The 26,788-nt window shown below is 51.8% G+C and overlaps 7 protein-coding genes across 7 annotated transcripts; 5 read left to right on the top strand and 2 right to left on the bottom strand.

Moving 5' to 3' along the window:
* Nucleotides 1-2,020: 2,020 nt before the first annotated feature.
* AYO21_04802 (hypothetical protein) lies at nt 2,021-6,456 on the top strand (the record flags this gene model as incomplete). The annotated part of the gene is made up of 4 exons (XM_022654773.1): nt 2,021-2,348; nt 2,574-3,836; nt 3,897-5,211; nt 6,153-6,456. The coding sequence occupies 4 exons, from the start codon at nt 2,021-2,023 to the stop codon at nt 6,454-6,456; spliced, it is 3,210 nt and encodes a 1,069-aa protein (XP_022512912.1).
* A 2,748-nt stretch (nt 6,457-9,204) lies between these two features.
* On the top strand, nt 9,205-10,665 carry AYO21_04801 (hypothetical protein; the record flags this gene model as incomplete). The annotated part of the gene is made up of 2 exons (XM_022654772.1): nt 9,205-10,389; nt 10,441-10,665. The coding sequence occupies 2 exons, from the start codon at nt 9,205-9,207 to the stop codon at nt 10,663-10,665; spliced, it is 1,410 nt and encodes a 469-aa protein (XP_022512911.1).
* A 1,119-nt stretch (nt 10,666-11,784) lies between these two features.
* Nucleotides 11,785-14,729, top strand: AYO21_04800 (hypothetical protein; the record flags this gene model as incomplete). The annotated part of the gene is made up of 6 exons (XM_022654771.1): nt 11,785-11,920; nt 11,976-12,136; nt 12,191-12,520; nt 12,636-13,297; nt 13,372-13,592; nt 14,509-14,729. 6 exons carry the CDS (start codon nt 11,785-11,787, stop codon nt 14,727-14,729), a joined length of 1,731 nt encoding a protein of 576 aa, XP_022512910.1.
* Nucleotides 14,730-15,094: 365 nt separating this feature from the next.
* Nucleotides 15,095-16,468, top strand: AYO21_04799 (hypothetical protein; the record flags this gene model as incomplete). The annotated part of the gene is made up of 1 exon (XM_022654770.1): nt 15,095-16,468. The coding sequence occupies one exon, from the start codon at nt 15,095-15,097 to the stop codon at nt 16,466-16,468; it is 1,374 nt and encodes a 457-aa protein (XP_022512909.1).
* Nucleotides 16,469-17,559: 1,091 nt separating this feature from the next.
* AYO21_04798 (hypothetical protein) lies at nt 17,560-21,195 on the bottom strand (the record flags this gene model as incomplete). The annotated part of the gene is made up of 1 exon (XM_022654769.1): nt 17,560-21,195. One exon carries the CDS (start codon nt 21,193-21,195, stop codon nt 17,560-17,562), a length of 3,636 nt encoding a protein of 1,211 aa, XP_022512908.1.
* A 1,248-nt stretch (nt 21,196-22,443) lies between these two features.
* On the top strand, nt 22,444-22,929 carry AYO21_04797 (hypothetical protein; the record flags this gene model as incomplete). Its single annotated transcript, XM_022654768.1, has 3 exons — nt 22,444-22,547; nt 22,630-22,721; nt 22,796-22,929. The coding sequence occupies 3 exons, from the start codon at nt 22,444-22,446 to the stop codon at nt 22,927-22,929; spliced, it is 330 nt and encodes a 109-aa protein (XP_022512907.1).
* A 432-nt stretch (nt 22,930-23,361) lies between these two features.
* Nucleotides 23,362-24,610, bottom strand: AYO21_04796 (hypothetical protein; the record flags this gene model as incomplete). The annotated part of the gene is made up of 4 exons (XM_022654767.1): nt 23,362-24,050; nt 24,099-24,221; nt 24,284-24,361; nt 24,418-24,610. 4 exons carry the CDS (start codon nt 24,608-24,610, stop codon nt 23,362-23,364), a joined length of 1,083 nt encoding a protein of 360 aa, XP_022512906.1.
* Between the last annotated feature and the right edge of the window lie 2,178 nt (nt 24,611-26,788).

Genomic DNA, 26,788 nt, shown 5'->3' with positions numbered 1-26,788 from the left:
ACTTAGATGGCTAGTTATTGGTATAGCTAAACGTTCCTAGAATTGTAGGAAGCCGCCGCGCAGTAGGGATCGGCTTCCTCGGACGAGGAGACGACTCGAGAGTGTTGTCTCCGACCGGGGATAGCGCCACCTGAATCAACGAGCGATTCTACACCGCCACGAGCAACCCAATACTCGACGTGGAGATATCGACCGTCGACTCTCTTAATAGCGTGGCCGAACAGTTCTTCATGGGGTTTACTCGAGTTACGGAAACCGAGATCGTCGAAGAAGATCGGAAAGAAGTGTACTATATGAGTCGGCTAATGAATCTTATTCTCCCGTCTAAAGCTAATGGTAGTCACTTCAAGATATAAAAAGGGCTCGAATGCTCACCGGGTCATCATCAGTACTAGAGCCGGAATTTCCGCTCAAGGGGTCACAGCGGCTGAAGGTGCTATCCAGTGGCTTGGTCAGATGGCAGATGCGACTTTGCAACAGATGAACCTTTGTTACATCCAGGAAAGGGAGCGGATGGCCAAAAGGAAGTAGAGCATTAGAAAGGGTCGGTCAAACCATCTATAAACGTTCGGCCTCGATCCTCACCTACTATCCAGACGATGCACACGCCCATACATACCCGGTCAAAGTTTGTCTCGTCTTTGGATTCTTTCCCTTCTTTCATTCCGAGGAGCACCGCCTTCGATCTTGCGACACTTGTTTGATCGAGGGACCATCAAATTAGCCTAAACATTTGGTTCCTCGCGACTTGAGGTCGACATCTTTTCCATGGACGCTCTCTTGATATGTCGACAGAATCGCTTGTTGAGCATCCTCGCTGGCCGATACCTTTTCGAACCACACTTTTTCTGTTCGGTCTGGAAGGCTTTGCACGCCTGCAGGTTCATACGCTTGAGAAGGGGTTTCGGTTTGGCCAAGGCGACGAGTGGTGAGGGAACCGTTATTGCCGTTTTGTTGTTCTCTCTCCGGACGGGAGTGTTGCGTCAGCCGCAGATTGGGGATCTCGTGTTTCGGAAGACATCTAGGGCTAATAGAAAGCGTGTCGGTGATGGGATTCAGCTGGGTTGGGCAAGTTTAGGACGACATCGCTGGTAGTTGTCTTGATTGATGACGAAATATAGGGCAGCACGTCTGAGAAACGCGAGTCATCGTTCTCCGCAGTCTCAATGTCGGTGAAAAAAAAGGCCGCCTAAACCGGCTCTAGCTGATACCTAGGTATCCATCGAACTTTAAAGCACTTCCGAGTACTCGGTACAGAGTACGGAGTATTACGGTGAAGCTCCTGGGCTCTTCTGCCGGCTCAGCCGTGCTCAGCTTGCCATCATCATTGTCCACCGTCTGAAGCATCATTTCTTGTCTTTTCACACCATAATGGTCCTTATTGTATATGCAATGGGACAAACTGTGACGCTCTCCGTTCCATCATGTTCAAGCCCTTAAAGCCTCTCCCCTACACCCGCCTTCCTCGTCGCAGGTGACAGAAGGCTCGACTCAGACCTCCGCTATGTAAAATTCGACCCGTCCCCGAATAAACACGAAAAAGTCGCAGTCATTCGGTCGACAGTAATGGGCGCTGAATTGGAAACTTTGCATCATCGCTGTTAGTGTTTCAGGACAATACAAGAGCAGTATGATTCATGCTAAAAGGTGCTGTTGTGCCTCGAGCAGCACAGAAAGAGGGGTGTGCCTGACGAGCCTTGCCAGTGGCCCAAATCTCGCCGCACGTCCAGACACTGCCTCACCTGCCGGCATGTCTAGCTGCTAATTGGCATGGAATTGTATAGAATTGCATGGAGAATCCTGTGCCCCATTGGTAGCGGTTGCATCGTATCTAAGCCACTTCTGCCTCGAAGCATCAGGCTTTTTGGAACCTCAGCTGGAGCGCGAGTGATTTTTCCTCTTCGTTGAGTATATCACCTTTGTATAACTCTGTCTTCTCAGCTTTTTCTCGCGATTATATTCAATTCTCGTCTTTCGCAAGTCCGGTGTTTCCTCTTGTCCATTGACAGGCCTCACCACGATGGTTGATCCACTGACCACATTTGCCGCTGCTGGCAACGCCCTCCAATTCGCCCTGCTAGGGATCGACATCATCAAGAAGACAGCGCAGTATTCCAAAGGAGGAGGGAATGCAGAGTTTGAGACGATAAGAGATGTTGTTCAACGACTTGCAGTATCCAGTGTCAATCTCCAGGAGGCCATAGAAGCCCGAACTGCTCGTTATTTGCCTCCGGGCCCAGCACGAGCCTTGGCATCTGCCAACATGAGATGTCTGGAACTATCAAGAGAGGTCACTTCCTTCCTTGAGTCACTCGGGTTAAATAAGCAGCATACATTATGGGCTAGCGGTGAGTCTCCCTCGCACTTCAAGAGTCGTAAACTTGTCCATTTTTCAACAAGGACAACATGATTTTAAGCAGAACATTTCTCTGACGACCTCAATACAACAGTAAAATTCGCACTGAGATCCCATTCCAATCAAAGCAAATTGGAAAAATTGCAATGCCAACTCGAACATACCCGAGCGAATCTGATGCTTTCGCTTTTGGTCTGTATATGCGACAAATCAGCAGTCGGGTGCGAAAGGACTGACGAAAATGGCCGTCACATTATCAGCCAGACACAGGGGATACTCGCAAATTCGGGAAGTATGACCGATGACGTTACTAAACTCGGTTCTACGCTTTCTTCGCTTTCAGTGGACGACAACATAAACACCCCCAGTTTCGAACACGCAATGCAAAAATATCATCTCGATTTGAAAGAGATGGACCGTCGACTCTCTGAGCGGCTACAGAACATGAACGATAGCGTAATGGCTTCTTTCCAGGATTTCAAAAAACTTTCTCCGCGCATTGACGCTGAATTACGGGCCAAAGAGCAACTTATGAACAGCCTTTGGTTTTCGGCGTCGAACGAGAGGCGCAATCGCATTGACAGAGCTCACCAAAATACCTATCAGTGGATTTTCAAGCCCAAAGACAACGAAATCACCGTTTGGGACGATTTTGTGCAATGGTTCCAGGACGAGCATCGACCCTGCTACTGGGTAAGTGGAAAGCCCGGCAGTGGCAAGTCGACGCTGATGCGTGAACTTGACGCCCGCTTCGATGACATGTGTGCTCCTGAAACGTCACCGACACAGGAGAGAGCCTATGTGAAGGCTTCATTCTATTTCTGGTACGCAGGAAGCAACCTACAAAAGTCCCTTATTGGCTGTCTCCGGAAGATCATTCACGAATTACTATCGCAACAACGCGAATTGATCGATCAGGTTATCTCCCCAGACCGATTGGAGGCATGTCATGCCACCCCTCCTCGTCCGTTTAGCGAATGGGAAGAGACTGAACTGTGTGAAACAATGTGTCGTATCGTGAAGCAGTGCGATGGTCAGAAAACGATTGTTCTATTCATCGACGGGTTGGATGAGCAAGATGCTTCTGACGAACTCAGGCAAAAATTGCTCGACCTGCTACAATCACTAGGGACTTACAGAACCTTTAAGGCCTGCGTTTCAAGTCGCCCTTGGAATATCTACAACGATGCGTTCGCACAGTGTCCCAAACTACGCCTCGAGCAGCTTACCGCTGGCGATATACGAGACTATGTTCACGACAACCTGCAAAAGGATCGGCACTTCCAACGGCACCAAATACGCGAGCCGTATCTTCTTGAGACCATCACAAACGAAGTTACAGGGAAAGCTCGGGGTGTTTTTCTATGGGTCCGTCTTGTGGTTCGCGATCTGCTCAAAGTCCTCCGTGACGGTGGTAATGCGAGAGACTTGTTACGGACACTCCAGCTTGTACCATCCGATTTGAATCAATATTTCATGCGTATGTTTGAAACGATTGACCCAATGTACAGAAAAGAGGCCTCTGTTTTTCTTCAAATAGCGCTCTACATGATGGATGTCAGTGGTGCTAAAGGCTATCCCTCAGAACCGACACTCGGATTTCTATTATTGCATGTTCATTTCTTGGCCGACTGGGACGACCAGAACTTTGCTGCAAAATCACATATCTATCCGGTCGACTTTAGAGATCCTGAGGATGTCGATGTGTTTCTGGAACTACTTGAGCGACGAGTTGTGAGTCGGAGTATGGGTCTATTTGAGGTGGACCCACCATTGCGACCTGGCACAAGCCAACAGCCATGGAACATGAAAATCGAAGTCATGCACAGAAGTGTGCGAGACTTCTTCGAAACTCCTGCTGCGATGGAGCTGCTCTATCAACATTCTGGTGGACCTTTCGACGCTTCCATATTCCGATGCAATCTACTCGTCACTAACATGACTTCACGTATTGCATTACCATCACTGTGCTCGAAGCAGCACTCGGTCGCATTCTTTATGCGAGAGATTCTAGCCCGATCAGACAGTGAAGAGGCATCGTTTCTACTATTTGAGAAGATGACCGAACTGGTCAAAGATCACGTGGGAATACTTTTCACGTGTATTTCCGAAGAAGACAGGAAGCGGGACCTTTTTCAGGTACTATTGCGGTGGTGTCAAGATCGCGGTAGTGCCATGTCGCTGGCAGTACTGCTTCAATGGATGCCGTACATCAAATCGCGCCTGTCAGAGACCTGTATTGATCAGAAAGAGGGCAGACCTTTGCTGGATTATGCCCTGCGACGCGATCTCTTCTACCCACAATCACCAAATGAAGAAATCGTAACAACCATTCTGAAGTATGGAGCTAACCCTGATTCGGCGCTTGACACACGAGACAAAATACCGATATGGCTGTACTTCCTGGAAACACTCCCACTGATGGAGCGTATGGACTATTCAGCCTGTTTCGGGACGATCAAGGCTCTTTTGATGCGCGGCGTACACACTCGAGTTACTGTGATTGACATAGTCGCATGTCACAGCGAAGTGGTGAAATATCTGGGATGGTGGCAGAACCACCCCCTCTCTGCGAGGCGCCGGAATCGGTTGAAGAAGCTAGCAGAGGATGCAAATACCGAGACCGTGTCGCCGAAATTTTCATTTCTGCAGGTGGTACAATCCCTGATCCCGTCAGCTGGTAATGCCACTAGTAGTGGATTGTTCTCTAAGATCGATGTTTCGATTTTGAAGGAGCTTGAGGCGGCACAGGAAGTCGAGCCGCCGCAATCTCAAGTGCACAGCCTCTATTCAAGCACAAAGCAAGGACGCAAATCCGATGTCGATGAGAGAGCAAATTCCGGCACCATGGCTTGGTGAGTCCTTCGGGATGCCTGTGGCCCATGCTGCGAAGACGGAGGAGCTGGCACGCATACCATAACTGAAAGGGACCTGAGATTGAGACGGGTAAAATCTTTGCACAAGACCATTCTAACGCGAGGATGAAATTTTGCTCCCTTCACCTATCGCGTGTACTACAGGACCCGCGTCCGCAACCAGTAGCTCAGAGAGTCCATTGTACATGACCCAAATCAAGACCCTCCCGCCTCGCGACCTCCCACTCTTCTCTAAGCAGCCTCTCACGATCCATTGACCTAGGTTTCAAATCACATAAAAATGGCTTGCGAACGCTCGTCGCAAAGGATATAATATCATCGATGCAATAAAGGATGAGCATAGCCGGGACTTGTGGTTGTATGCTTGGTGAAAGGGAGGCTCAAAGCGGCGCTCGAAACAGCCTTTTCCGGAGGTCTTTTCACCAATCGGCGTGGCCGAGACGAAATTGTGAAACAGCTCCAAGCGTCGAAGCGTTATAGAGTGCCGCGACGACCGGCGACAGTGAAAAAGTGCTCGTCGCTGGAGCACGCCTTATGGGCTGTAGATCCGGACTTCATTTCATCAATTCGCTTTCCACAAGCGCGCACTTTCCTTTGTCAGCGGTTCCGCTACGCCTACATATCGTTCCGGAACCCTAATCTCGTGACCGTCGAACGTTTCTCCCCCCCTCCTCCCCCCTTTTTTAATTTTCTTGCTGAGGAATGTTTCGAAGCCCGGCCTTCGATTCCCTTCCTCCGTCCACTCCCTCTCCCACCGCCGCTGCGCCTTTACCCAGACTGGGTATGTTCAATAGGGGATCGACACATGGCACACGGAAGAAGAGACTCGAACTCACCCGGGCCGCCGTGTGCCATGTGTCGATCCCCTATTGAATGTACCTAGTCTGGATGACTTCAGTCTTTGACTGAGAATGTTGAAGGACGCGAGGTTGCATGGCCGGGCGGCAGATTACCGCCGCCGAGTCGCACAACCGGTTTACGTCTGCTCGCTCGATCTCCTTCAACCCCTGCCTCCGGACTCTGCTCCAACAGATCTGCAGGAGAAGTGACGTGCGCGCCGCGCTCCCTGTGCTCTCCCTTGACTCGGCTCAAAGTCTAGTCGCAGTCAGGCAGGATCTGAACTTGGCCTACGATTCAGCCGCCAGTGAGACTGGCCAGGTCCGTTCTGCAAAGTTGGCGCGTCGTCGCCACGCCAGTGACTCTATTGCCTACACCAATCCGTGAGGTATTTCTGCTATTGGTCGATCGCTAGGCCTTGCGATTTCCTCGTAGCGACGTGTGCAGTCTCAACGGTGTCGTTGTGTTCCGTATGTCGTCCTGTTCAAGCGATCGCCTGGATCGCCTTCGAGAAGGACAGAATCGCCACCATCGTGAATCTTCTGGTCGAAAGCCCTGTCCCCACAGCGCAGCCTGAAGGTAGAAAAGCACGCACGCCGAGAGTGTCACCACTCTCGTTGTGTAGACAGCGGTGGCGCCCTATTCGGAAACTAGGGCGAGAAGTCCAGTACGGGGTGGGAGAGTGATTGTGAGCCCGCTCGAGCGCTTAGAAAGGCCCGTATTCTCTTCGGAAGGTAGGGGTTTCGGTACGATTCATTGAAGGTGGTCGCTCGTTGGGAAGAACTTTTTGAAACGAGGGAAGTCATTTGCTTCCAAAGGTTAAGTAGTTGAGCAGTTGAGTGAGACCTGCAAGGGACGGGCGGCAGCGTCGAGAAACTTGAGCGGAAGGGAAGGAAACTCGCGAAAGCGGCGAGAGAGATTCTTTGTCAAAATATCTCCCGTCCCTTTCATCCGAGTGCGAGTCGACTCGGATTTGGGGCGAGACGGCCAAAGGTCTTTCTGGTTGAGATGGTAGCATCCTAAGCCTGGAACCTCTAACGCCGCTTTGAACACGTCCTCTCGTCTGACTGGCTGAGCCCGCGGCCGCGGTGGTGTTTTCGACCATACATTCAAAGGGGCAATGACAGAGGCTACGCTCATCTCTACTGGGGTGAGTACAGGGCGGTATCACCCTCGGCCCAATCGGGGGTACGTCGGGCGTCGATTTATTTACCAGCCCTTGGCGGCCATGCTGAATAATGGCCTGGGACAACGTCGCTGGGTCGCTACATTAACAACCTCATCTCAACCTCCCGATACCTTCTCCTTCACCTCGAGATCCTGGCCACTTGATATCTTCATGGCTCCTATCAGATAACAGCACAAGTTACTCTCAATACATGTCGGCCCCCACATCTCCTCGTATCTGCCACCCCGTGCAATGCCTTTTGAATGATTGCTTCATTGACACCAAACACAGCCCAGGACAACCACTGCGACACCCCATGTTCCTGCGGAGGTCTACAGACCCAGATTCAAGGCGCGAAGAGTGTGGCAAACACGTTGCTGAAGGATGACAGCGGTTAAAAAAGGTTTGAGCACAACGAAGGGCGAAACACTGTCTCTTGCAACCAGCTTTCGTCATCTCTCGATAAGACATATCCTGGGGACCAGATCAAGGGGAGCTAATCGTGGCTCCGGACATCGGCCAACCAATATCAAATGACAGTCCGTCTGCTTCCCGCTGCAATGTCCCGTTATGACAGCTCCACAACCCTGGTACGTCCAATCGAGCGAACAGGTACGATCCATGGCCTACAGTGCTCAACCATGAACTCCTCTTCATTCACCCGAGAGCACCTCGCGAAGCATCACGATCCCCCCTCTGCGCCCAACTCGCGCAGTCTATGCCATCCCCCAAAGGAGCGGACCCGCAGGCTAATACCAGACCGGCTGCCCAAAATTGACAAGCAGGCAAACAATGTAACACGGTGCCCTTGATGTTTGCTTGCCCTTTGCCATATCTCCCGCCTGGTGACCCCCTCGGCACATCACCTACCTTTGCTGATCACGAATGGATGAACCCTGAATATATCCACGAATTCGATCTGGTACTTGCCCGTGGCCCCAGTCCCAGAAAACTCCAAAGAAGTGCCAGAACTAATAGACCGAGCCAACTGATTACCTAAAACTTGCCATCCACAGAAAACACACATATCGAAATAGAGCCTTCCTGTTTGCCCTTCTCACACCCCGTGGCAGCTGGCATAGACGGGCCACCGGAACACTGCCACATCGCGACTATCTTGTGTTGAATGCTTTCCCTTGCCCCAAATAGGCGATGTTTTCTTTTATGGTTTTTTTACACTTCGAGCCATGGCAAGTACATGGTGGGCAACAGAGCAGGACACGATAAGATAGGAGGATGTGGTGACAAAAGGCTGCTCTCTAGGCTTGTTTGTGTCCTATGTGGAAACAGAGTTGTTGGCTCAAGCAATCGTGGGCCATCAAGACAGCACGACGCAGCAGACCAGCTATCGAGGAGCTAATGTGCCACAACCCGATTCATTTAAGGTTCCGCAGACTAGGAGCAACCTCTGCCGATGTATCAAAGGCTGGAGCAGAGCTCGATGCGAGACATTTACTTGTGGATGGAATCAAAAGGTAAGCTTGACTCTTACCACGCAGACCCTCGTCTTCACGTTCTTGGGGATTTTTAATTCGATCCCGGTGCCGTGGATGGGTTCTGTTTGCAGTACGAACAGACTCGACTCCGTTTCCATGGATGACCACGCAGGTGCTGATTGCAATGTGGCCAATGATTCAACATGAAAACGCAACCTGTCGCTCAGACTCTCACAGCACACTGCTTCCGGCCCATTCACCAGTTGTAGTCGCCAAATCTATCACTCGCTTCTGCACTGCGCAGCCTTGCAGCTCGCAGCAATGTCCCCGAAAACAGCTGATTCAAGATACTCTGAAACCTACACCGAGGGAAAGACGTTCTGTTGTGGACAGGCTCATTTTCCTTGTCACATACCAAGATGGTCTGCACCGAGTTACTTCACTCCAGCTCCGACTCACCATTCCCAACCGGCGTCTTCTGACACACTCCATATCTGTCACTCCGCTGGAGCCCCGTGCCCTGCTTCCCATATGAGTTCGGTCAATCTCACCTGCTTTGAAAACTCTCACAGTCTCGCCCACACCCAGTCGCCCGCAATGCAGCGTCCAGAGCATCAAACCATGAACTCCGCAGCTTCTTACGCCGCCAATGTGCACTTCTGTCCATCCTCACAACACGGCAACCGTACTATGTCAACTGGAAATTATGGCGCATACACTGACCAGGGCGAAGTCCGGAACAGTTTGCGGTCTGAGGGGTCAGGGTTCTCAAGTGGCATCCATGTCCCGACACGGCCACCAGGTTCTCAGAGTCTTGACATTTTCAGTACCTCGTTGAATGAGGGCTGCGCAAACCAGGCCAAGGCTTTCACGCATTTACCCCCTACAACTGGAATGGCTATTGATACGGATATGCGGCAGTCAACGGCTTACACATCCTATGCGCAGCAGCGAATGCCCCTCGGACCGGATGATTTCAATTCGCTCTTCCAGAATCTATCTCCAGACGAGTTTGACATCTTCATGCCGGACAACAGCATGCCGGATGGCCAGCTTATCGGTGGTGACGATTTGACCACCCCGAAGACTCTCCTGGAAGCAAAGACCCCTGGCTCGAGTGAGCTTTGGCCTTCTATTGCAACGAACTACGAGTCGCACGTACTTGGTGTGGCCACATCACCTCAACATTGTGCTGCCCAGTCACATCTGGATCCTGTATTCAATTTTTGTCCGATCGACCCTACATTTCCCCTGCCACAACAGATTGAATATGATTCGACTGCTTTAGTTTACCCGCCTTTACCCGAGCTGCCCTCTTACGGTGATGACCCTTTTGACTTCCAGAATGACCCTCCAGCCTCTTCTGCGGACCAAATCCTCCCGACCGTTCATTATCAGGAATTGGAACATGCGTCTGCGTATGATCAGAGCGTCCAGTATCCAGATCTTTGGGCTTCCGAAGCGACCACCTCATCACCCACGGGCCTGACAAACATTTCAACCCCCCAGGGTAGACAATTGGGAGTAAAGGGTGGACAGCGCGACACCTCAAAAGACACGCTTCTAGTACAGTTAAAAGAACAAGGACTGTCATACAAGATTATCAAGGAGCGATTGAAGTTCGAGGAGGCTGAATCAACCTTGAGAGGACGATATCGTGCTCTGACGAAACCAAGGGAAGCAAGATTGAGGAAACCAGAATGGAGCGATCGAGATGTGAGTTGCCCTTGGGAAGCAAGCCCAAGATACTAACGCGCTACGTAATAGGTTCGGCTCCTTTTCGAAGCAGTTTCCTATTGCTCGAAGTCGACCTCGGTTAACATTCAGGTTTCCAAAGATCTCGATGCCGTTTCCATTGGTCAATTTGTCAATAAAGTCCCGTGGAAACAAGTTGCTGAGTATATGGAAAGCAAAGGCTCATACCGATACGGCAATGCAACAGTCAAGAAGAAATATCTGGAGGTTCTGAAGACTCGAGGCGCTCCAGTTTGAATGGCTAAACAAGGACCTTTGTGTGTTTCGACCAGTTTCCTGGTGATCAATCGATGGCTGTTTGCCTGTCCCTCTAATTTCCTGTCTGAACAATTCCTGCTGCTGACTTGCGCCCTAACAGCGGCTATTCAAAGATTTCCGCACAATTGATGCGGTCTGCAGTTCGCAATCAAACGAAGAACTTGCCAGCAAGCAGATCTCTGATTAGTGTTTGACTATATATTCATGTCGATATTGACCGCAGGTGCAAGGGATCCGCGCGGGCAACCACGTTGTCTGTTCTCGTCAAGCGTACACACATTGCACCTCTCGATCAGCCTTCTGCCTGACCGTCGACGCGACGGGAAGATACCGAAACGATTCACAAAGATCGCATACTCTGGCTTGACCACGATATCCCCTTGCCCCTCTGCCCTACCTTTGTCGCCCAAGGTTTCCTTGAGGCAAAGCCCTCAAATATATGGAGCCAGAGCGTGCTTAGCATGTCGGGTCTACTCACTTCCATGTCCCGAGCACAATAACACAAGTTTACTTGGGCGCTTCAAACCAAAAGGTCCGACTTTGCTCTTCCGGGCCTGGTCTGGATCTTTCGAAATTTTCGATCAGTTGTCGAGTCATAACGGGAGACTCATTCAGCATGAGTTTGACCAAGAGCAAGGAATCATTGCTCATGTGGGAATTCCCCGGCGCTCAACCGCTAAGCACTTACTCACATGGCTTCCTTGACCTCGAGTCTTTCACATAAGAACCTTCGCCCTGACTCTAGAATTCCTGAGTCAGGAAAGATGTACCGAGGGCAGCGTCACCAGCGTGGCCAGGACAATCACGACCACCACCAATCATCTGGTCTAGCTTTGACCCACCGGAGCCTTGCCCCCTGGCTGTGACTTGCCTAACGCGGGGATTTCGCGGAGACTGGGGGAAGGTAAGCTGGGAGGACCAGTCACGGGTCAGTGACTCTGGTGTCAAAGACAACGCGGTCCGCGGCTCTTGTACCAAGTCTCGGCTCTTATAGACTCTATTCATATGCCTATAATTTCCCCCTTCCCCTGCCAGCTTCCTCTGTGATCCTGACATCGGACCAAATACTCTTTATTGATCGCAGTAAGACCTTGCAGCATGCGTCGCAACTCAGCATCAGAAGGTCTCCTTCGCAGACAAAAGCTCAATGCGCATACCTGCGCCGTGCTTGCTGTATTGGGCTTTGGTTCTATAACATATGGCTACACGGCAAGTATTATTGGAACTACGTTGGGTACGTATCTTGACGTCTCCTTGGAGACGTTGAAACTCATGTTGGGTGCATCTAGGCCAACCATCCTTCATTGAATACTTTGACCTTGCAACCCGTTCCGATGGAACCGACTTGATATCCACCATGAATGGCCTTTTCCAGACGGGAGGTGTGATTGGAACATTACTACTCCCTACGGTCGCGGACAAATGGGGTCGCAAATGGGCCTGCGCTGTGGTACGGGCTGATACAATTCCTACCACTCTTGAGCGGTTCTGACTTGCTTTACAGTCGTCCATTCTTGCCATCGTGTCGGGTGCTATCATGGCCGGCAGTGTGAATGTAGGCATGTTCATCGCCTTTCGATTTGTGGCCGGTGCTGCTGCTTTCATGATCCTCGCGGCGGTGCCCATCCTGATGAACGAAATTGTCCCGGTCCACATGCGCGGTGCTCTTGTGGACGTTCACGGAGTCATGCTCGTGCTCGGCTATACAATTCAAGGCTGGGTTGGATTTGGCTTCTACTTCTGGAAGGATGGAGGCTCGAATACTTGGAGGCCTCCCATCGCAATTCAGTGCTTCTGGCCACTGTGCCTGTTGGTTGGTCTGTATTTCGTCCCTGTAAGTCAGACGCTCTTTTGGATGCAGTCCAGCCATGTCTGGTTCTCCCCGACGACGAAGTCGGATGAAACGGGAGTGAAGCCAAAGAACATGTACTGATATTGTCGGTTTGCAGGAGTCGCCACGATGGTTGGTTATGAATGGACGTGATGCGGAAGCTGAGGCTGTCCTGTTCAAGTTCCATGCTGATCCCAGCGATCCCGAAAACACGGCTGCGAAGGCCGAGTTCTTCCAGATCCAGAAGCAGCTCGCGATTGACCGAACCCTGGGTAACTCGTGGTTGCACATCATGAAGAAGCCGTCGTACCGCAAACGGGCGCTGCTGGCCCTCGGGACTACCGGCATCATCCAGTGTTCTGGCGTCTTGGTCATCAACAACTATGGTCCCTCGCTGTACGCATCCCTCGATTTCTCGCAGGTTAAACAACTCCTCTACCCGGCTGCCTGGCTCACATTTGCCCTGGGCATGAACGTCATGGGCATGCTGGTGGTAGACCGCTTCCCGCGGAACAAGTTCATCTCCTTTGGAGTTCTGGGTTGCATGGCCAGCTTAATTGTGGAAGCAGCACTAGTCGCCAACTTTGTGCCGTCCAACAACAAGTCTGCGCTGTCGGCGGCAGTGGCCATGTTCTTCATCTTCCAGGTCTTCTACGGATTGTGTCTCGATGGGACGCAGTTTTCGTACCTGGGGGAAATCTTCCCAACCCACTTGCGAGCCAAAGGTGTCTGTCTTGGTGTCTCGATGATCTCGTTGATGAACATCATTTGGCTACAAAGGTATGACGGCCCTGGCAGCGTCTTAATGCCGCCTGTCAATTTCCTGCAGTTCCATGCTAACCTCACGCACATAGCGCCCCTACCGCCTTCGAGAATATAGGCTGGAAATTCTATCTCTGCTTCATTATACCAGGCACACTTGGAGGGCTTGCCATCTGGTTCTTCTTCCCAGACACCAACGGCCTGCCGTTGGAGGAAGTTGCCGCTATCTTTGGCGATGCGGATGAGGTGGCCATCTATCAACGAGACCTCGAGGTCGACTTCGCAGCACATGCACCAAATGGCGTCAAAGGGGGTGAGACGACGCACTATGAGGCTGACTCGTCTCCTGCCAGCGAGAAAGTCGAAGGTTGAACCAGGATCGGGTAGGAAGACTGCCCGAAGAGAGACCGTCTCTGTCCTTTTCTCTCGAATCTAGACATAGAGTCAACTCACGGTAGAGGGGAACGCGACAAGGAATTGGGGGTCATGTGCGAGATGGAGCTGTGAAGGGGCTTTTTATTCATCCCAAGCCAGGACTTGTACACATTTCAATCGATAGAAAGGGCCGCTGTCGTGTCAATTGTCACATGATTCCTCGTTTGCTCTGACACGGACTATCGAAATGGTGAGACTTGGTCAAGTCATTCTCGGCTCTTAGTCATGATTTGGTTTCTAGTCACCATTGTCTTGATTAACCCTCGTTCTCGGTACTCGTAATTAACACGAGCGCAATTTCGCATCAGGAAAGGGGCCCTTGCCTCTGCTGGGTTAGAACCCTAGCAGCAACAGGCATTGCCTGGTGATAAGCGGACACAAACGGTAAGAAGGAGTCAGCCTAGATCCCTCATCCCCCGTCGACTGATTTGGCACCCAAAAGCAGCATCAACTCGGTCTATTTCCAGTACGGAGGTTACACCAGATCACGTTTACCTTACGGGGGGCTCGGGACTCCGTATTCCTACCAAACTGCGAACCGCACAAACGAAGAAACAACGAGCCTCTCGCTTTCGCCTTCGCTTCACGCGTCTCGGCGAGATTGCTAATTTTCTTCAACCCTCGTCTCGATTCAGCGCACCGCTCGCCCTCCTCCCCCCCCTTCTTCTCTGCGGTCCGGCGACGATGCAGATGCAGGTATCTCGGGGCCTTTTCCCCATGTCCGCATGGCTTCAGGTTCCCAACGTGATATTAGTCACGCCATTCCCGTAGCGGTAGCTGGTCTGACAAGGCAGACGAAGACGAAGACGTCGTTACCATCACCATCACCATCATCGTCGTCATCATCGTCATCATCATGGTCGCAACCGCAAGATCCAACAACATGTGGGGTGTGTCGGCGACCGCGATGCCCGCTGCCCTCGCACAGAGCGTATCTTGCTTACCGGAGCCGCAAAAACAGCAGCAGTACATCCGCGGTGACAGTCACGACGAAACCCACAAAAAAGCCAGATGAGCTCGGGCTCGGAAAGAACCAGAAGCCAAAGCCCAAGCCACAGCCACAGCCACAGCGCCAGTCGAAGCTGCTCGAGACAAGCTTCGTGAAGTCGTATGCGTACACGAGCACGCCGCCCTCATTGGGAGCTGGCAGGTTGGATGGATTCCATGACTTGCCTGTGTCTGGGGGACATCGAGCCGATCTACATCAGTCGGTTTACAATTGTGAGTTCTATCGACCTCTGTCTGCGCACCTGAGAGGCGGAGCATTTCCTTTCTCTATGGGTATGCCATGCCATTAAAGAAAAAGACAATGAAACTAATTGCAATCTCCCGCCCATCCTGGGGCGGGCCCTGGGGTGCACTGCAGTACTCCATTCCAAGATGGGAGCCGCAACCGCTTTCCCTCTACCTGAAGGTCTCGCCATGAACGAGATCGGAGGGAGCATGATCATGCCCGTCATGACCGACACGTCGTTATGCCTCAGCGTCATCGCCGCGTGGAAAGGGGTCGAGTACCTGATGGGCCACAGCCCGGCCTTTGCTCACCTCGCGTACGAGACCCAAGCCCTGCAGTCGCTGCGGCGGAAACTGCTGGATCAGGGACCAACGGCTGTCACCGACGAAGCCATCCTGTCGGCTGTCCTACTCTGGGCCACGGCGACCATGTTCGCCCAGCCCGACGCCCTGAGACGACACGCGGCCGGTGTTCAAGCACTAGTGGCAGCGCGTGGAGGTCTCAGCGCCATCGGTCGCGCTGGGTCGATTGGCCAGGCCGCCTCCATCAGACAATTGATTCTCTGGGCCGACTTTCTCACGGCGCAGTTTCTGGGGGAAGACGTGCTCTTTGGCGAGCCTGGACCTACAGGGGCCGCCGACGACGACGCGCCCATGCCGCCGTCGGTGGCGAAATTGTCCGTCGTGGCCGCCGTCCCGGCCTCCTTCAACTCCCTGCTCGGGCCAGAAACGCTCAAAGCGGCACGCGACATGAAACTACTCCTCGTCTCCCACGACACGGCCACCCGGACTGGCCGGCTCTCCATCGCCGAATACAAATACCTCATGCAACTGCTGAACAAGAGCACCATCGAGCGCATCAGCCTGGCCTATCGGCTACGTGGTTCGCATTCCCTGGACGAGGCCGTCGTGCTGGCTATGAACCTGCTGCGGCTGACGACACTGTTCCACGCGGGGCCGTTGGTCCCGATCGTGGTCGCCGTCATCTCGCGGTTGCGCAAGACTCTGGCCTACATGACGACACTCAAGTCCATTGACACTTTACCTCCCAGCGGCGGTGGCGGTATCACGGATGATTCTTATTCTTCTTCCTCCTCCCATTCTTCACCTTTTCCTCCCCATCCTCCCTCTCAGCCATCTTCTCCCGACTACATCGACTTGTATATCTGGACCTGCTTCGTCGGGCTGGTCAACGCATTCGAGAGCGAGAACCGCTCGCATTTCATCGAGATGCTCAGCACGGCCCTGGCCCGCAGGTACAGGTACAGGTACAGGTACAGACACGGCTATCGGGGGAGGGACGCCAGCTGGCCCGACGACTGGCAGCGAGATATTTTGGAGATGTTACGCTCATTTCTGTGGTCCGACGTCGTCTTGACGCCTCTATTCCCGGACGCGTGCTTGATGATCGAGTCGTATGTCTTGTCACCGACGTCGAGCGGCGGTGTTCGCACCAGCGGCGTCATTGAAGGATGGTCAGTGTCCGAATCGGACAAGTCCTCCAGAGGAGGTAAGAGTTGATTTGATTTGATGGGGATTTTATATTGTCCGATACATCATCCCATGGTCATCAACCACGGGATCCTTGGAGGGCTGGGACCGGAAACGAAAATGGAGAGGAAAAGGGAAGCCAAAGAAGACCCAGTCCAACCCAGTCGAGGGACCCTAGGAATTCAGATTCAGATTAACATCCCAGCAATGAAAGAGAAGCAAAAAAAAAAGTCCGGAATCGGGAATATACAAAGACGCAGATCACCAGGCAGAAAGGCACCGCTGGGGCATTCATCACCACGGATCTACTGTGTGGGTCTGGATCTGCTGTCGATATGGACGATATGGATGATATATATCTTGGTTTGACATGACATGACAGGACAGGACATGATATGGTATGGTATGGTATGGTATGGCACGACCTGATATACTATGGCAAGGACGGGACGCGAAGTGTTATTATGCTTATGGCCGAATCGGATTTGGGAATTGAAGCCCTGAATCTATCTATACATGACAACCGGGTTCTGGGTTCTGGGTTCTTTGGATGGATTGCTCAACCATCCATACTCGTATTGAGTCAACAAAGACAACGACAACAACGACAAAAAGAGAATGAACGGCCCAACGAATCAATGTGGTTGGTCGGTTGAGAAAGAAAGAAAGCATTACAGATGGAAATTGACCGCTGGAAATAGACCCTGCGCGCAGAAGACAGACAGACAGACACTCTAGAGAAGCACATGAGATGTCTTCTTCACACTCACTGGTGATGCCGTGACTGACTGACTGTATAAGCCGGCCCGACCGTCCGTATTGTATTGTATTTATGTGCATTTCTCATGTTTCATTGACTCACTCGCTCGCTCGCTCACTCACTCACTGATTCGAGTCGAGGATGAACCTGACTGGGAAGTGAGTGTCATGTCCAAAGACCGCACCGCCTTCAGCTCTGAGTAGTGACTGTGCAGTGGCTAGCAACCAGCCTCTTCCGTCCTGTCTTCGTACAACAAGAGTCGTGTTCCAAAAATGTATGTAGATTCGAAACAAGATCAATTTTATCCAACAACCTCATGCCTAACGGCACCTGACAGCGTACCTGCCTCCCCCCCTCCAGCTCAACTTTCGATTTTTGTTTTTGCATTACGGACTCGCGGACGATTGGGCAAGTCACTACTTTTCTTCCGTCCAGTGCCAGGGCGGGCTTTGTGGTCATCCTCAACATCATTCTGCACTTGCTCCGCCACTGCCGAGTGCTGCTCCGGCCTTTGCTTGACGGGACTGGCGGCCTCGGCCTTGACCTGCTCGATGGGTTCGACGTCGATCTTGTCAAAAAACATCTTCTCGACAATCATGCGGCCCTCGGCCTCCTTTTCGTTTTCTTCATTGTCCTTCCTCGGTGCCTGCTCTTCCCCGTCTCCAGCGACTTGTTCGTCAAGCTTCAGCTTCGTCAGACCCATGGCGTAGATCTGCTCTTCCACGGTGCCCCGGGAAATCAACCGGATGACTTCAACGTCCTTCTCCTGCCCAATGCGGTGTGCTCGGTTCTCAGCCTGGATGTCATCCTGCGGATTGAAGCCGCTGTCGAAGATGATGACTTTGTTCGCTTTGGCGAGGTTGATCCCGGCGCCGCCTGCTTTTGTGCTGAGCATAAAGACAGGCGTGTTGTTGTCATCGGCAGAGAACTCGTCGATCAGGTCTTGTCGTTCTGATACTTTGGTGGCACCATCAAGTCGGAAGGAGTCGATGCCCTCACGTTCCAGCGCCAACTCGAGAATGTCGAGGACCATGACAAACTGGCTGAAGATCAACGTTCTGTGGCCTTCAGAGATGAATTTGCGCAAAAGTTCCATCATCTTCTGGATTTTACCACTAGCACGCCACTCGTCGCCGTTAAGTGCAAAGCGTCGAAGCTGTGCATGCTTATCGCATAAGGTATGAATTTCCATATCGCTATACTCGAGAAGTTCAGTGACGATGAGATCGGGGTTTGATTCTCGCCATAGGTCCACCTTGAGGCACTGCTTTGCAATAACAGGTAGCTGTTTGTTCGGATAGAGGCGCCGGAAGAGAAATGGGTGAATGGCGGCATGTCTCAATTTCATCAAGATGTTTGTCGATTCCTGGGTCACGTTTTCGCCTCTCTCCCGCCTCGCACGGATCTCAAAAGCCTTGTCAAGCCACATCTGATAGAGCTCTGATTGTTCGGGACTCAAGTCACAGAACTCCACCTTTCGCTCCTTCTTTGGCAGATCCTTGAGGACTTGGTACTTCTTCCGTCTCAAGATGAAGGGCGTGAGCATGCTTTTCGCACGCTGGATTCGCTGTGCCGACAGGAGCATTTCGTGGTTGTTGTCCAGCGCTTTGAAGTTGTGAGTGAAAATGTTCTTCAGTGCTTGCGCCTTCTCTCGAAAGAGAGCCGGCATTAGAAAAGCGAGCAGGGAGATGAGTTCCTTCAAGTTGTTCTGCAGGGGAGTCCCGGTGAGCAAAAGGCGAAAATTGGATTGAATCTTGACCAATTTACTCGCGACTTGGGAATCGGCATTTTTCAACACATGGCCCTCATCATAAATTGTACAGTCAAACCCAAAGCTCTTCAACCAGGGAGCATCGTCTTTGCCCTTGGCTATCGTGTAGGTGGTGACAATGACATTGACTTCGTCGCGGTTTTGGTCGAGAAATGCACTTAGCCTTAGCCGCTCGCCGGGATTTGTCGAGTAGTACGGTTCGACACTCAGTGCTGGGCAAAAGCGTTGAAACTCCTTGAGCCAATTTTCCAGAGTCGCTGCGGGCACCACGACAAGGTGAGGTCCCTTCTTCCCCTGCTCGAAAAGATGAGCCAAAAAGGCAATGACTTGACAAGTCTTTCCCAGTCCCATGTCGTCAGCTAGGATGCAACTCAGTCCCTTCTTGTAGAGCAAATTAAGCCAGTTGAGCCCCACGATTTGATAGTCCTTCATTTTCATATCGTCGGCCATGATCGAAGGTTGGCCGATGAATCTCTTTTGCCCTGAACGTTTGATGTCTTCGTCGTCACTCACAGGTGTACCAATGCCAGAGTCATGACCTGGGAGTGAGGCTTGTAGCGAGGCTATATCCAATTCTCCCTCATGATCGCCAGCAAGCTTGACTCCCCAACTCTTCATCTCATCAGCCAACGGTTTCGCCAGATTTTGGCATTTCTTCACGAGATAATCAACAGCCTCATAGCTCTCGAGCATATCCTCAACCTTGTCGACGATCTTTTCACCGATGGGAGCTGTCCTACGTTTCGTCTTTGTAGGCTTTAATTTCGGATCCTCGATTTGTCTGATGGCATCGAGCTTTTTGAAAGGCCGTTTGGATAAAAAGTGCTCGGCGAGGTCGCGGGTTATGGAAGCGATGTCAGCCAAATCCGCCGCAGAGCAAGTGTTGAACAGATCAAGGACACGACTCTGGAAGGGTTTCTTGCTCTCGTTGTCCGATGAGACTGGTGATACATCTGCATCGGAATCGTCCGACTCTATGGCGACCACGCGTGTTGGCTTTCGTGTGACTTCTTCGGGCACAGGCTGAGGCGAAGAAGAATGCTTCCTGCCACGCACCAGCGTTCGTTTCTTCTTCTGCGGAGGCGGGGTTTCGAAGACATCTATTGTCTTTGACGGCTTTCTGATGTTCTGAGTAGAGCTCCATTTTTCAGTGATGCTCTTCTGCGGTACCTTGGCGTGCTGCCTTGCTGTACTCGTGTGTTGAGGCACGGGTCTGTTGGCTGCAGGGGTAGGCATCAGCTCGTCGTCCGAACCGGTCAAATCCACAGCGCTTTTCTTGTTCTGAGATTGTCGCTTCTCGCTCCGCAAAAGCAGCGCATCGATCGCATCTTCGTAAACCCCTTTATTCGAGAGCAGGACTTCGTAGCATTCTCTCACCGTCACCGCACGAAGCATTGACATTAATCGATTCACCTTCTGTCTCGTGCTATAGTCACTGATATCATCAAGCTCCATCTCTTCTTGCCGCACAGCCGGCGGCGACGACACCACGGGCATTGCACGGGCAGGCCCAGTCTGTCGCGGTCTCTTTGAAATGCTGCCGTAAGCGTTTGCATTAACATCCGCAGAGCGTTTCACTCCGCTCGACCCAGCCGAAGACGTCGAGTTTGGAGAGCCTCTGAACACGGATCGTGAAGTAATCTCCATGAAGCGACTCAGTCCACTGTTTTGAGGCTGCGGCGATTCGGGAATTTTCCCTGGCGACTTGTTCTTCCGCACAAATGTAGATGTTTTGATATCATTCGACCGAATGCCATGACCCTCGCTGTCTGACGAACCTCCACGATATGTGGGCCCCTCGTCGTCGCTGTCGATCGTTATGGGAACGGCACGAGGCTGAGGCGCCACATATGGTTTTCTGAACACCGTGCCTGCCGGTGCCATAGCGCTTGCCAGTATTCCTGTGGGTTTCCGTTGTAAATTGGGGGTGGCCATCGGAGAGGAGGCAGCGACCTGGACGACGCCAGGCTTGGAAGGAGAGGAAGACATGTTTTCGGCAGAACGATCAATGATTTGAGTTGGCTGTGTCTGTCGGATTATATCCATGTTCTGAGATTTTATCCCAGGACGATGAACCGGCCAGGTTGCGAGGGTTTCGATGTCAGAGTCGTCGTCACTCATGCCGGGCCTATACAGTGGAAGCGTCTCGACCGTCTCGTGGGTAGGCTTGTACTTTGGATTGAACAGTTCATCGTCCGACTGCGACAGAGAGTCGTCGGAAGACATTGTTCAGTGAAGGGAGAGGGAGGGTCTTGTGCTTGGATTTGGTACGGGTGAGGCAAGTTGCACAGGGCGGGTAGTTGGTTGTATTAAAAATCCGAGTACATCTTCGAGAAACAAGTCATGGTATGCTTCGTGAAGTGGCACTATTCACCCCTCGACGCAGGGATGGATTCCACCGCCAAAGCACGAAGCGTGCAGAAGAGGGTCTTTTGAGCGGTGTTTATAAATTACTCAGGACCTGTTATCGGGCATACGAACACGTGTATTACAACGAAAAGGCTTTTTCTCGTTACGAATCCTCCAGCCTACTAATCCCCTCGAAAGATACACTATAGTACTAGCGTGGTGTAGTGTTATATGGGTGATGTGGTCACATTACAACGTTAAGGTAAGTTTACTCGACCTTGATGCCTTATTTTCTCAAACTAGATTTCAAATATAAATGTGCCAATGACGCGTGGACTCGCGTGTAATATTGCTCGGTAAATCACCACCAGGATGGTCCTATTAATGAGGCAGGCCATTGTAGGCTGTCCAGGCGGCTGGGCAGGTGTCCTACTTGGATACATTCAGCATGTCAGTTCACGTGTAGGGATTAGCTATCGCCTTCAGCAAATCGGAGGGGTCAAAATGTCAACTGAAGAACTATAAGATGGCTAATGATCTAGGCTCTTGGCTCTGTTGGTATTCACAAATACCGACCTGGAAAAGCTCCTCAACATTACGGGTATAATACATTTCCCAACACCTGCGCTACTACTGTGGACTCCCTCGTCCGTCTTTCGAATCGACGCGTCCAGGCGTGAGCGCGTCATGCCAAGCTTAATTATCTGAAATCCCCTCGCGCGCCCGAGGCCGGCATCCAACGGGGCTGCATCGCAGACATGAGCAGGCGAATAGTACCGCTGAGAAGAATAAAACATCTCCTTGAGAAAAGAATATGCAGCTAACTATATACTTTGGCGCAGAATGGGACGCCTGCGCCACAACTTCCACAGATTTTCTAGAGGACTCGCTCAAATGGAAAAGTACGATGTAGCTCGCCGTGGATCTAGCATTGAATCTTCCTTTTTGTCAGACAGAGCCCCATTAAAATCCGTGCCTGCTTGCCTTGTACTCGTATTTGGCCCTCTGGCTCTTCAATGTCCGTCCGCCGCCTATCTCGCCAGATCTCTCACCTCGACAGTCCCTTTCCCACCTTGCGCCAGGGCGACGACAGGAGGCTTTTCTCTCTCCCCGACGCAGGCGATCATGGCGACCCGACGTAATAATGTCAGCGAGAAAACCATCTCGGAGGCACAAGGTGGCCCGCCACCCTCTGACCAAGTCTCTGATACATCGCCAGCCGTTCCAGCGTAAGTTGAACACAAGAAGTTGAGGGCTCCGACGGAAAGAAATGCCTTGCCTCACGTATGCCAATCTGATGCAAAAATGTAGCGCCGTCATCTACAAGCTTCTCGCCTTCACCGTGGCCATGATCTGTGCGCCGATCGGCTCATACTTTCTTTTGCTCAATTCTGTCTTTAGAGGTAGGCGATGCGATGGCTATCGCGAGGACGGCCGATTGATCCCTTTGCATGATTTTATACTAAAAGCAAACCAGGAAATGCCATATATTCTGGCGCCTTTGCTGCTGTGGTAGCGAATGTTGTCCTGATCGGCTACATTATCGTGGCCTGGAAAGAAGACGACAGCGAGAATATCGAAGCAGAAAAGAAACTCAAAAAAGCTCAATAGCAGGCCGAGGACCACGAGACTGAAGAAGTAGCCTTTTAAGCTCTTTACCGACCTGTGAGAGGAGCGGGATTGTGTCATGTCCAGATTTTTATGCAGGGTTATGGAAAAACGTGTGACCTGCACAATATGTTTTGCGAGAGCGTGCCCTTCCTTAGCTTCACAGCTCGTATTTCCCCAAAGCCTGCAGAGCCATCACACATGTAATACACCTTTTCATGCCACCGTTGCTCATGTGACAGCCACGTCGACTCATTTCCAACCCATCATTCAAGAATTACATCAAACATTAGTCGTAAAAAGAGCGCTCCTGCCCCAGCTACACAAACCCCCCGTGTCTTATGCAAGGAGAACGCCAGTGAAGTCGATGGAGAGTTTTACCAGGCGCCGAAAATGAAGAGGGTATCAGCTCTAGTTGCCCAGTCGGGTGTCCTGTCAATGATCTCGTCTGCTGAACCTCCGTTTGATCCAGCTCTGCTTCTTGGTGGAAGTGGCATTAGTGGGTGAAGTCATATCGGTTGGAGAAGAATTAAGCGGAATAGGTTGCCGGGGATTGTTTGGGGCTGGAAGAGCGAATCCTTTGCTTGGGACTGCTGGAGGTGCCATCTCCTGACCATAGTGGTCTTCACCAAATCCATATGATGTGAGTGGCTTTGTCGGAGAGACCTGGTTAAACTTGATTTCGTTTGCGTACGGGTTCTCTGGCGTGAAATCTTCGGGCTTGGTGCGTAGTTGGTGGAGCTGATCAAAGGAGCTGTTCTGGGAACTGGGGTTGGTGGATTTTCCATACTCCTCTGAGCCGGAGGTCATTGTCTCGTAGGACTGATGGTATGAGTGGTATGACACGGGACTCTCTCCATTATGATATCCATTTTGATGACCATTCGGGTTCCCATTCTGGTGAGAGCCTGGATACGGGTAGGTTTGTTGACGCATAGGGGGTCTGGCAAACATTTGGGACGACCCTGGAGATTCTTCAACTGCACTCTGTGGGCCAAATCCGTATGATGAGTTGCGGTAGTAGCCACCAGCTGGCGACATTCGTGGTCGCTGCGGAGAATAGCCATTATTTGAGTAATAGCTGGTTCTGCGGTTCATATCTCCATTCCAGCCGACTTGAGAACCTACAGAAATCAGTTATGGCTCATCTAGTGTGCGGAGTCCAAACATACCTGGCCTGCTATTCATAGACGTACGACGTGAGGTGGTCCCCTCTGCAGCTGCGTTGAATGCACGGATGGTGTCAAGAGGGCGCTCCAGGCGATGACGGGTAGGGTTGGAACGGTCAGGGTCGGCTATAGAGCCCGATTAGCACAGACGGACTCCAAGACGCCAGATGTCCTGAGGAATCACTCACTGATGACATTGCCTTCGTTGTCCTTGTGCAACATCTTGCGCAAATCATCCACCGTAGATGCTTCCTGTGCTTGTTCCACTGTGATACAAAGTCAATACTTGTTTGTCTATCAGCAACAACAGAGGCGTGCTGACCTGGGGTGGCCTCAGTTATGGCTTTTGAAGGATCAGCCTTCGTATTCAATCTCTTCTTATCCCGCGAAGTCTCCGTGAGGTCGATCTTGCCCGTTGAAGAGTTACTGCGACGGGAACGCTGGGAAGAAAAGCTCATGGCTGTCCCAGCCCGCGGGCGGGTCTCGGAGGGTTGTGGGGAGATTGGAGGAGACATGGTTGTCATGGTGCCGGCGATAAACACGTCGAGATAAGAAGAAACTGATTCAAAGTTGAATGGACTAGGATAAGTTATCCGACGCGGGCGAGGGGTGGATATCGACGACGGGGCGCAAAAGGATTTGTGAGATTGTGTGAGCGGGTGGTTGGTATTTAGACCAAGATTGAATGACCGCGATTGAAGGAGTTTGTCGACACGACGAAAGGACGGGAGGCGATCAGGTGTCAGGGAGGGTAGGTGATATTATTGCTTTGTGCAGCGACACTCTGAGGAATCCTGTAATGCCTCGACAGTGGCCAGCACGACGTGACGGTTTCTTGTTGCTCGAGGTGGTATGGAACGCTCAGGTGGCTGGCGGAGGATTTATTAGTGACAGGGATGATGTCGCTGGCGAAGATTTGTTTCAGGACGGAGGGTCCGCAACAAGCCACAACAGGGCAGCAAAGACCAGGTGGTGAGACGTGCCCACGATTTTCCGATTGCGTAGCGACTGACGTAAAGCGTTGGATTTTATTCCTTCGTGCTAGTCCCCAGCAATTCCTGTCTGCCGCGCGAGGGCTGCGGGCGCTGAAATGAAATGATTTCAAGTGAAATAAGAAAAGAAAGAGAGCTCCGTTGAACGAGGGGTTCGATTCTAGACCAGATGAGACGGAATCAGAACGCACGGGGAATAGTCGCGGAACGACAGAATCCAGAGCAGCAAAGACCTAGGAAACATCAAGCTCAACAAGAAAGAAAGAAAGGTTCGGGAGCAACAGCTTCAGCATGGTCCTATATCAAATGTTATGCGGATATGCATCCCACAAGCCCAGCGAAGGGACATTTGGCGGCCATTGGAATGGAGAAGATTCGCGCATTACTCGCACTCGCCCTGGGGCCACCAACACACCACGGGTGGCACTGGTGCCACCGGGCCCAACAAGACCCCCAAGCGCCGATTGCGCGATACTGGGCTTGGTAAGGTGTCACTAGCCTCCCTGTCACCTTTGTGCCTGGGTTTTGTGGGTTACACGGCTGGGTCTGTTGGTCTGTGTAGGGGTTGTCTCTGGATTGTGGACTGTGGCCGGTAAATGGTCCCTTGGCTGCCATCCCCTCTATCGATAGGTCACGGTAGGCCTGGAAGACGCCCGCTCTGCCCTCCAATACGGCGGCCGTTGGCTGTCCACACCACCCTCCCACTTCCCTCCCCTCTCTCTCTTCACTGACCTTAGTATTTTTGCCATCTCTCTTTTCGACAACTCTAACCCTCCAGGTATGTACTCTCCATTCCTACTCGTACAAGGAGGTACCTGACTGCTCCATAGTGAGTGAAACTAGCTCTCTAACTTCTCCTTGTACAGGTTTTTTTGCGGAATCTGTGAACAGACCTGTCAGTACATTCAGAGTAAAAGGCCTCCCTCCCTGCGACACTGCGGACATGGGTTCCTATCATGATCCTCGCGTAGTTGGCAATCTCAGACCCATGCCAGGCATCCCGGCGACACATCTGCCACTGCATCTCACACCTGGTCTGAAAATCATCGCCAATCATGCCATGGCAGTCTCACAATATCGCGGGTTAGGGTTCTCAACTGCAGTAGAAATGCACCACAAAAACGTTGCCTTTGGTTCCACTAGGACACAAATCCCCCAATTTTCTCTGACAAGATCCGCGTGGATGCGACGCCTGCCATCATTGAGCATACAAGTAACAAGTACCATGATACAAACAAGGAAGAGAGCAAGACGAAAGCCCCGAGCCCCGACCCCCCGATCTCTGTCTAACTCGTCCCGTCTCTAGCTTCCTCGTTAAACGCTTCTGTTTGTGCCAAAAATCAAGAACTGGCATCACTGGCACTGCTGGCATCTGGTTGTAACTGGCATTTGGCGCACCTCAAAACTCCGTCTCACTCTCTGTTTCGCATCACCAGCATCCCCCAAATCTTCTTGTCCCTGGAAGGACGCGCGGCCCACACTAGAAGAGGAAGCCCAGCAGAAAGAAGATTCAAACACGCGATGGAGCCATAGCCGCGTCCGTCAAGTCTCTTTATCCACCGTGGTCTTCGGCTTTTCAGCTTCTTCAGCATTTTTCTCTTCTTTCCAAACACTGTCCGGCCCACTCTCTCTTCCCCCATCCCCCCATCAGAATTCTCTTCTCCTGTTGCATACGTATATTCGCATTGACTTTGCAGCTTA

Source organism: Fonsecaea monophora (assembly GCF_001642475.1).
Source record: "Fonsecaea monophora strain CBS 269.37 chromosome Unknown Scaff28, whole genome shotgun sequence".
Taxonomy (NCBI): Eukaryota; Fungi; Ascomycota; class Eurotiomycetes; order Chaetothyriales; family Herpotrichiellaceae; genus Fonsecaea; species Fonsecaea monophora.
This window is presented reverse-complemented; position numbering and strand designations above follow the sequence as displayed.